The 10,657-nt window shown below is 37.9% G+C and overlaps 3 protein-coding genes across 3 annotated transcripts in view; 1 reads left to right on the top strand and 2 right to left on the bottom strand.

The window, feature by feature from the left end:
* Positions 1–397: 397 nt before the first annotated feature.
* Positions 398–7,077, bottom strand: LOC108965749 (citron Rho-interacting kinase). Its single transcript, XM_018928351.1, has 7 exons — positions 6,636–7,077; positions 6,332–6,576; positions 5,915–6,265; positions 4,405–5,787; positions 3,650–4,342; positions 2,280–3,333; positions 398–2,229 (listed from the first exon to the last, which is right to left on the bottom strand). The coding sequence occupies exons 1-7, from the start codon at positions 6,913–6,915 to the stop codon at positions 551–553; spliced, it is 5,685 nt and encodes a 1,894-aa protein (XP_018783896.1). The 5' UTR covers positions 6,916–7,077; the 3' UTR covers positions 398–550.
* Positions 7,078–7,468: 391 nt separating this feature from the next.
* LOC108965753 (nedd8-activating enzyme E1 catalytic subunit) lies at positions 7,469–9,279 on the top strand. Its single transcript, XM_018928356.1, has 5 exons — positions 7,469–7,751; positions 7,830–8,499; positions 8,582–8,663; positions 8,722–8,947; positions 9,010–9,279. The coding sequence occupies exons 1-5, from the start codon at positions 7,571–7,573 to the stop codon at positions 9,216–9,218; spliced, it is 1,368 nt and encodes a 455-aa protein (XP_018783901.1). The 5' UTR covers positions 7,469–7,570; the 3' UTR covers positions 9,219–9,279.
* Positions 9,257–10,657, bottom strand: part of LOC108965752 (centrosomal protein of 290 kDa) — a 13,808-nt gene continuing 12,407 nt past the window's right edge. The window contains exon 17 of the mRNA XM_018928355.1: positions 9,257–9,684. Within this exon, the coding sequence (XP_018783900.1) occupies positions 9,355–9,684 (330 nt within the window). The 3' untranslated portion in view covers positions 9,257–9,354. The remainder of the gene's footprint in view (positions 9,685–10,657) is intronic.

Below are 10,657 nucleotides of genomic sequence, written 5' to 3'. Positions count from 1 at the left end.
GACGGTTGCGGTTACCGAGTTTATACTGTACATGTAAACTTATCAAAAAAGTCATGAAAATGTTTATGTACTAGGTAAAAATCGTACAAAATGGGGTCAAAGTGTAATTAAGAGAAATTATAAAATGTTATTTGTGACAAAATACTTAAGAGAAGCGTTATATCAAGCCAAACTCACTTCATACAATAAGTTATTATAAACAGCGGTAAATTGGGTCTGCAATTTAGCATAAATTTCTTTAAACCACGGAGAGGATAAATAGGGTAATTTGACCAGTCTTTACATATAGTTCTTACATTTTTTTATCCAATCTTGTCTGCAGAAAGGAATATTTTCTTTAACATAACAATATTGCTACGGCAACGCCAATTAATAACAAAAAAAAAAAATAAATAAATTTGACGTACTTAAAACCTTGTACATATTTTATTAAATAAGTGGTTCATTTCAAATACAAAAAATAGCATCAGTAGTAACGTGTATAAGAAATCACATTCAAATTGCTAATGTGTATTTCCATGAGAATAAAGAGTAAAAAACTACATTTGTGTTAATCGATACTATCAGGGTTTGAAGTGGGGATGGATTCGGCAGTAATCGCTGTAGCTATCGATGAAATCGTTTCCAATGACTCGTTTAGTTTTTGTTTGAATGCTTGTAATGAATCCAGATGATATATTTGTTGTAGTCCAGTTTCTTTTTGTATTGCGAGCATATAAACGCTTAATTTTCCGCTCTCTGTGAGTAATGTTGGCATATAGAATCTCAAATAAATGCGTTTGGAGTTTGAACAGCTATCATCGACATCTGCATCCATATCCTTCATATTGTTTGCGCTGGCCAGCTCCTTTGTATAAGATCGATGTATTCGTAATATTTGTATTGATTGAAAATGCGCAATATAGAGAAATGGTTCACGGTATATGAAACCGGTGGGAGTGTATTCCCAATTCAAATCATACGGTCGCGAACGACAACCGTATTCATCCACAAAAATGCCACATTCCATAAAACAGAGCAGGAATTCTTGTTGCGAGATTCGTATGGCAACAACTGGCTGGCAGTTATGTATATGCGAAAGCGCGTGATCGGACAAATCGACAAATTCTTCAGCGGCATAAGTTTCCAAATCAATTTCAAAGAACTTATCTGAGCTAACAATAGCTGTAAGGCGTGTGAAAAGTATTGATGAAACTGGTGTAGCGGTATCTAGCGCCCGCACAGGTGCGAATTTTTGCTGCTTTAAGTCATATTTCATAATTACAATACGTGTAGATGTAGCTGCTATAGCTACCGAGTCCAAGGCATTATCCGCTTCGTTTGATATTTTTACCATTTGCCACTTCTCATTAGTGGATCGATTACAAAATGGTAGATCCAATACAGAAGCTTCAAGGCTGTTCTTCACATAAAGTGAAGAAGATTGACTTCGCGACAGTAACTGACGGAAATCGCATTGAAATAGTGACTCTCCACGAGCTCCCACCAATACTGCTTTGGCAAGTGGCAAAGAAACGGCGATGCAGCTGACAGAATCAATACCAGCAATATGCATCAATCGCTGCGGCTGTTGAATATGCAAGGCGAATAGACCAGTATTGCAGCCTAGAAGTAATATTTTTTGCTCCTCAATTTCGAATGCACAATTGATTTCCAAGGGCTCTAAATTTTCACTATTATGTTGCACATCTACACAGAATATCAAATTTCCAGCATACTCGTTTTGGACTACATCTGATGCAGATTCGGTAGCATCACCAATGTCATCCAATTTACCCTCATACGAATATTTCGAGATCGAATCTATATCGCTCTGATCCTCAGTGCTTTGAGTTTCAGCAGTTTTAGAAAATAATGCAACTTGGTCAATTTGGTTGCCACACTGAGTATGTACATCACTACGACACTTACGATGTGCAGCAATTTTGCACTCTTTACATTTCCAATAGGGCGAACCAGCAATTAATGGCTTTTTGCAAGCAATGCAGGTATTGTCGCAATTATTGGTTTCCTGTAATGCCAGCTCAAAGCGGTGATGGGCTTCTTCATTTGTGACTTGCAAGTTAGAGGTAGTTGCATTAGCGTCTGCTTGTGTTTGTTTTCGTGATGATTTGGGTAAGGTCCCTACAGTTTTGTTTGCATTATCCTGTGTATTACTTTCATTTTTTATTACGCTTTTCAGTGGGGACCTCATTCCGCCAGTGGAACTGACAACATTTTGCGAAACACCTGAAAAGAGAAATTTTAATCACAACTACAAATACACTTATATTGTTTACCATTTAGTTTGTCAATTTGATCCTGCAGTGTTTTAGACCGTTGTTTTTCACGACGTAGCTCTTCCTTCAGTGTGCGATATAATATTGATGTCTCGACGGCGGCTGGTGAAATGTTCTCTTTTTTACTGGCGTTGCTATGTGCGCTACTTCCGAATAATTTTTCCGTAAAAGTTAGTTTTTTCTTATGAGACAAATCTTCCACCTTCAGCTGTAAGTAATCTATTAGTTTTTTGTGTTGTGCCAATGTGGCTTCCGATTTGATATCACGCTGCACATAGAACGATTCCTTCTCGGCCATTATTTCTTGCAGCTCATCGATTTCGGCATGAAGTTCATTGGAATTTACCAACGCGTCTCTCAACTCTTGCTGCAAGCGTTCACAATGTTCTTTGGTATGGAACAATTCGGATAGAATACGTGCATTCTCCTCTTTTAGCAAAGTCAGTTCCCGTTCGTGGTTTCCGTTAATCGTCTGCAAGTTTGCGGTTTCATTCGTGAGCACTTCGACGCGTTCTTGTGTTTGGTACAAATGGTTAGTTTGTTCCGTCAGTTGTTGCTGTTGAGCTATTAATTTCTTCTGCGTTTGTGCCAAATTCTCCGCACATTCGGTAATTTCCGTTTTAAGCGCTTGTACACGCGATTCGGAAGCACTTTTTTGTACTTGCTCATCGGTTAGCTCTTTCCTGAGCTGTGCTATGAGGTCTTCCTTTTTACGCAAGGTCGCGTTTAAGTTGTCCAGCTTTTCTTGATGAGTCTTATTACGGGTTTGTTCCGCTTCTAACATACTCTCCACTTCGGTGAGTTGGTTGTCTGTTATGGTGCAGGCATACTTGAGACGTTCGTAGTTGTCTTTTAGATTCTTCAATTCGATTTCAATGTGAGATGATTTGTCGCTTGCCAAATTACTCCTTTCACGCTCTTCATTTAGCTCGCGTTGTAATTTCTTGTTTTCCAGCAGAAGGGCATCATTTTTCTGTTGAATCTGCTGAAGCTTTTGATTGAGGTCTGAGAGACGTTCTTCTAATTTTTGTGCATTGGATATATGCTCAATTATCTGCGAAGACATTGTGTWATATTGCAATAAAATAAAGTATTTAATAATTTTTTTCTAGCATTATTCATTAAGGTTAAATGTACTATTAAATTTGTGTTAATTTTTTTTTTTGTAAAGTGACAGACACATGCACATATGTTTACTCCGTTGCTTTTGTTTTTGGRTCACTATCTATTTTTAAGTTTTAATCAAAATTAGTACAGAAAATATTAGTAGAGAAACAGTGAATTTACTGCGAATGCTCAAAACAAGGCAGAGTAATATACTAACATTGCCTAACACCCTGTTCGCGATTATGAAATATWTAATTGGTTACCTCAGATTTACATTGCATGCGTTCCTGTTCAGCTTTCTCCCACATTCGATGTTCTTTCATTACGTCACGTTTCAATGAAGATATTTCATCTCGTAACTCACGAATGCGTTCCTCCCGTTGTTTTATTTCATCTTGCGCAGTTTTGCATTGACGTACGGCTTCATCTTTTTCCGACTGGATTTTCTTTATTTTATCTTCAGTTAGTTCCATTCGCCTTTGCGTCATTTTCTTCTCAGCAATAGCCTCCTCCAATTGTTTCTCCACTTTCCAAAGCGACAAATTTGCTGTGCGTGCCGCCTGTCGCTCAACAATCATTTGTTCGCGCACGGCAACRAGTCGATCTTCCAATTTCTCATTCTGTTTTTCCAGCATATCACCAACGCTACTGGGAATATGATGGGCAACCGGATGTTCATTACTTTCGTTACTAGATACGCCACCTTTCCTTGGAGATAGCGACAGCGCCTGTTCATTGAACTTGTCCAACATTTCTTCAAGCTTCTCAACTATCTGTTGCAATTTGTCAGCTCGGGTTTTCTGTACATTTTCGTTTTCTTTTGCTGTTTCCAAGTCGGCGCGCAACTGTTCCTCTATAACATGTAATTCGGTCAGTGAGCCTGGTGCCGTTTCATAAGGAGTAGATTGCTGCGTAGCAAGCGCTGATTGTGCTAAATTCTTTCCACATTCTGCTACCTAAAAGATTGAATGAATTTCAAAATATTTAGATAAATAAATAGATTATTATCAATACAAACATTCAATTCSCGTTCTAGACGGTTAATCTCATGTTGTTGGTCCTGTAATGCCTTTTGTGCGGATTCTAATTGCTGTTCCAACTGTGCATTTTGTGAATGTAAGGAATTGTTCTCCTCCAACTCTTTATTTAATCTTTTTAAGATCTCATCAGTATTCTTTTCCATGGCCAAYTTCGACTCTTGTAGGGATTTAGATGTACTAACTGATTCGTCTACTTCATTTCGTACTTCGCGTAGTTCCATTGTGAGACGAGACTTTGAATCTTTTTCATTCCTCAATTTAGAACGAAGCTCTGTTAACTTTTGCTCATACGTTTCGCTAAGCTGTAGTTTATTTCTTTCAAAAGCTTCCTTATCAGCCAGAGCTTGGTCCTTATATTGTCGTAACATTTCCTTATAATTCTCCATTTTTTCTTGTAAGTGTTTACATTCTTCGGCTTTGCCGTTCAATTCGCTTTCTCGTGCATCCAATTTTCTGATGATATTTGCCAACTCATGTTTTTTCTCTGCAATTAGTTTCTCGTATCGCTGTTCTGAGGCAATCTTTGCTTCTTCGTATTTCTGGCGGTTTACCCGTAATAGTTCAGTTATTGTAGCCTCCTTCTTTTCCCACATTTCCTCTTCTACTTTTACGGAACTCTGAAGAGTTTTTATTTGCGTTTTACATGCTGCCAACTCCATAGTCTTCTCCTTGATAACATTCTTCATTTTATTAATTTCATCCTTGGCATCTTGTAATATCTTAGATTGAGTGTTTGATTGCTTGGCCGCTTGCTCTGCCCGGATTAGCTGTTGCTTCAGTTTATTAATCTCTTCCACGCGCTCTTTTAGGTTTGACTGTAAATCTTTTATTTTCATATTCAAACGACTGAAGCGGGCATCATCAGCAGCTCCTTCCGCATCAGCACTTTGCTTTGCCATATGCACAAAACTGTAACCTAAAAAGGGCAGATCTTTACCGCTGAATTCATTCGACTGAACATTTGTGGTAATTGATTTTTTAACGAATGTGTTGGTACGCCTCTTATTACGGATGACATCTTCAAAGTTAGAAGTGTCGTCGTCGCTATTTACAGTTGGAATGATGGGTGGTACTTGGGAACGCAGTGTTTCCCATTTTACAGTTTCGAAAAATGGATGCCGTTTAATTCTTTCATATGGCAGACGATTAGTTGGGTTCGTGATTAGTGAACAAATGAGGTTTTTGTAACTTTCGGACACATTTATATCCGATGGAAATGTTATAATCTCTTTTAAATGACTGTCTTCACAGTGGCTCAAAATCTTTGAGTATGTCTCGTGAACRTTCTCTTCATGGAATGGTGTTATTTCACAGATAAGTTCATAACCAATAATTCCCATTGACCAAAAATCACAGCTTACCTAAAATAGTAATATTAATACAAATTAACAAACATAATGTAATTMCAGAATATCTCAGCTAAGAAATAATTTTTTAAAAGGGACACATCACATTCTGATATAGAAGAGTAAGAGTGATAGTACTCACATCATGCATTGACTTCGTTAGTTTATATGTGGATATKGTCTGCAATAGTTCTGGAGCGATGTAATCTGGAGTACCAACCGGAGACAGACTGAACACATGCCCATCCCGATCCAGGGCAGCTGCATTACCAAAGTCTGCAAGTTTAATGTGTCCAAAGCGATCGATCAAAATATTTTCAGGTTTGACATCGCGGTGTACATAGCCTATTTCATGAAGTGMATGTATAGCCAACGTAAGTTCAGAGAGATAAAATCGTGCAAGTTCTTCGTCAAAGGGTCCTTGCCGTGACATTAAACTTAGTAAATCACCGCCAGGAAGAAATTCCATTATTAAATACAAATTGTCACTATCCTAATATATTAAATAAAATTTCAATGTGACAGTGTTCTCTTTTTTTAATATAGTCTTGAAACATACTTGAAACGCGTATTGAAGGTTTGTTATCCATTCAGAACTTCGACGTGCCATTATATCACGTTCTTCTTTTACTTGTGATGTGGTAACCACCGATTTTTTTATCTTCTTCATTGCATAGACATCATTCGTCTGGCGTTCRATAACTAAATGAACATTGCCGAAATATCCCTTACCAATGAGTGTCTTTATTGTGAAATCCTCAGCATTCGCACGTAGCGATTGGGCCTCCTCCACTATTGGGCGATCTAGACAAAATGAAATATGTGGCATCATATCTAAAGATTTATTAATCCTTTTTACTTACATTTTTGAACAAATTCCGCAATATTACGATCGCGTTTCTTTAATGAATCTTTACTGCACTCGTTGTATAATAAACATAAAGCATCGAGAAGACTTTCGCGAGTCAGGGCTTCCGACAAAGCAGGACTCACGGTTGYAGCSCCATAGGTGCTACGACGGCCTGCCGCTATTGACTTTCTTTGTATGGCGCCATTTCCAAAACCCGCGAAACAGCTTCTATTGAGAATTAAATTGTTTAGGCGAGTTGTACGTACACTAATTGGTTCACGCTGTGGAGCCATATTTACAAAGCACTCGGTTTATATATTTTACAAAAAACTCTTTAGTACACAAGGACAAAGTCATATACAATTCACATTGCTTTATTTTACAATTTTCAACATATTAATGAACGCAGCAGCTGCATAAACTATGCAAACGACCAAACAAAAAGGACATGAGCGTYGGAACTTTTGAAATCAAACAAATGCGGCGAATTCCAAAATAACCTTGCCACATAGCAAGTAATATTTTAGATTAAAATAACGGAGCATATCGATAGCTAATATATGTTATCTAGACAACTTTATTGCWACCAATAAAACCAATGCAGTCTCCATATTGGTTATGTTTGGAAATAGTAGTCCAAATAACTATTGCTGGCAATAATAGATTTTTTCCAGTGTTGACAGCTTAGGTATCTCCGGAAAATTTAGCATTGCATTCATAAAATTATTACAGTTTTTGGCAAAAACAACGTATACATTTTCAGAGGGTATTAGCCTGATTAATATACTACAAAAGGGGAAAATTCTCAAAAAGTGACATTACGCTTTTGTGTTTTGCCGGCTGGGAGATAATTGAAAAAACAGCTGATTTGAAAGTTAAATTTTTATATTTAGTCAGCTTTTCAACATTTCGTTAAACTATTTTTGCTAAGCTTGTATTTAAGTGAAAATGGCTACAGATGTATCGGTTTTGTCTGGTTCGCCAAACCCACTTATGTCATTAAATAGCAAGCGATGGAATAGTCTGCGTCACATATTAGAGCGACCAGGTCCGTTCTGCAAATCTGACTTTACCGCATCTGCCGAAAATTTAGAAGCTTTACAGACTGTGCTTAAGATTCTAGTCATCGGTAAATAAGAACTTATGTGTATATATATGTATATATGTTTTTTAAGAAACATAAATCTTTGCATATACATATTTGTAGGTGCCGGTGGCCTTGGGTGTGAATTATTAAAGGATCTTGCTATGATGGGTTTTGGCAATTTGCATGTCATTGATATGGACACAATTGAATTATCTAATTTGAATCGCCAATTCCTTTTCAGACGTAAAGACCTAGGCTTACCGAAAGCAGAATGTGCTGCACGTTTTATAAATGAGCGTGTACCCACTTGTCATGTAACTTCACATTTTGCTAAAATTCAAGACTTTGATGAAAGTTTTTATTCACAATTTCACATTATTGTATGTGGATTAGATTCCATTGTTGCACGTCGCTGGATAAACGGTATGCTAATATCTATGCTAGACTACAATGAAGATGGTAGTGTTGATTCATCTACGATAATACCATTGATTGATGGTGGCACTGAAGGCTTTAAAGGCAATGCGCGTGTAATTTTACCTGGACTCACGTCGTGTATTGAGTGTACCCTAGATTTGTTTCCACCACAAGTGACATATCCCTTGTGCACAATTGCTAATACACCGCGCTTGCCAGAGCACTGCATAGAATATGTTAAAATAATTCAATGGGAGAAAGAGAATCCGTTTAGCGCGCCACTCGATGGTGATGATCCGCAACATGTGGCATGGGTGTACGAGCGTTCGCTAGAGCGTGCCAATCAATATAATATTTCGGGAATTACCTATAGGTAAGTGAACTTCTTTATGAAAATAATCCCAAACATTTCTATCTGTATGTTTTCCTTTTGAAAATATTGCTGACTCTGAAAGATTGGTGCAAGGCGTYATTAAAAACATCATTCCAGCTGTTGCAAGCACCAACGCTGTTATTGCGGCTGCTTGTGCCACAGAGGTAAAAGCAAAACATTTCTTTACCCATGAATTCATAATATTTATGTATTTGTTGAAAGGTTTTTAAATTGGGTACGAGCTGCTACGATAATATGAACAACTACATGAATTTTAATGACATTGAAGGCATTTACACTTACACTTACCCACCGGAAAAAAGTGATACATGTCTGGCTTGTAGCAACACACCACAGGATTTAAATGTCGATGATCCAAACACAACTACGCTCGATGATTTAATTAAAATACTCTGCGAAAGTCAGCGTTTTCAATTGAAGAGTCCAGGTTTGTGTTTAAAATAGTGTACTTAAAATTTCCGTTTTTAACGAAATTTTTGTTACATCTAGGCTTAACCACAATTATAGATGGTAAAAACAAAACGCTGTACATGTCAGCGGTTAAAAGCATAGAGCAACAAACACGTGCTAATCTCACGATGTCTCTGGCTGAGTTGGGGCTTTATGATGGAGCAATCATTATGGTCAGTGATATCAATATGCCCACCACAATAACATTAATATTAAAATACCATCCCAATGAAGTGGAAATGAAATGAGTAATTTGTTTCTTATATGGAAATACATGATTTTATATTATCGTCTTTTCGAAACTACAAATCCAATGATTTATAAAGCAATGGAACTAATTCAATAACTTARTACTATGATTTATTGTAAAGTGGAACTGTACAATTATTCACTTATCTCATCTATAACTGGTACATTTTGAAGCTCAGAACATTTGCGCTTCCACATCAACAATTGCTCCTTGAGCACCTTTTCCTTGGCTGCGGCACGTGTGAGTAGAACTTTAGCTTTTTGTAAAAGTTGTGTTTTTTTGCTAAGTTGCTCCTTTATGAAAGCTAGTTCATCATTAGTCTGCGCCATATTCTGTGCCTTGCTACAAATTTTGCATTTCGCCTTTCTATTCAACTCGTCTTGCAAACCTGCTACTTTATCCAGCGATTCCGAGTACATTTTTTGTAATCGATTCAAGTCGGCATTAGCAGATTCGTTTGTATTCTGAAAAGTAAGAAAAGGACAGGACAAATCGCATATGCTCGACGAGGCAAAAAAATTATTAAATTAATATTTGAAATATTTTTTTTTGCAATACCGAAGTAGAGGGTACCACTGTCGCTTTCCACTCTCTCCTTCACATTGAGTTTTCAGATTAGGAGTGGAAGTCGCGTAGAAAACCGTTTAGCCATTCCCACAACAGCTGGTTCTACGCACCTAAATTGACCCGGATTTTATCTGGCCAAGGGCTGTTATTTCGGAGCTCTAACCCTGCTTAGATCAGTAAGTCTTAGTTTAAGCTAGTCGTCATTGGAGTAACGCTTTGCAGCAGGGTTRCTCCGTATCCTCCGGACTMGTGCTGACATTGAGTYCAACCTGGGCCACCTCCAAACCATCCAAACTCCACCTCGCTCAGTTGTAATACATGCAATGGATTTAGACATCTTAAGACCCCATGAATCGCATTCTGCGATCATATTTACAAACTGGAGGAAGGAGTACAGACTACACCTTAATATTGCAGTMGATGACGTCAAGATTCCCACTGTCAATAATCCTAAAATTTTAGGTGCTAYTTTTGAGTCTGTACTTATTCACTCCTCATACGACTTCGATTATCGCCAAAGTACAGAGCTGCAACAAAATCCTCAAGTCGCTAGMCGGCAGCACATGGGGAAAGAACAAAGAAACGTAATTGGCAACTTACAAGGCAATCGGCCAGTCGGTCCTAAACTACGGCGCACCAGTTCTAGCTGGGGTGCTTTCGCAGAAATCATCTTTACAGTCACCTGCTTGGAGTGGAATCACCTCCTAGGAACATCAAGAGGTCATTCTACAACTAAGTCGACGACATCAGACAATACGCAGACTAGACTTGAGTTGCAACTTACTTCCGACAAGCACTGACCGCCATTTCCAGTGGAGCCATCAACATCTTCTTCGTCATTGCAGACGAAGAGCTCAAGCTGCCGCGAGA

The sequence above is a fragment of the Bactrocera latifrons genome, unplaced genomic scaffold (assembly GCF_001853355.1).
Source record: "Bactrocera latifrons isolate USDA-ARS-PBARC rearing strain unplaced genomic scaffold, ASM185335v1 scaffold_147, whole genome shotgun sequence".
NCBI classification, from domain to species: domain Eukaryota; kingdom Metazoa; phylum Arthropoda; class Insecta; order Diptera; family Tephritidae; genus Bactrocera; species Bactrocera latifrons.
Note: the sequence above shows the minus strand (reverse complement) of the source record. Positions and strands in the feature narration are given on the sequence as shown.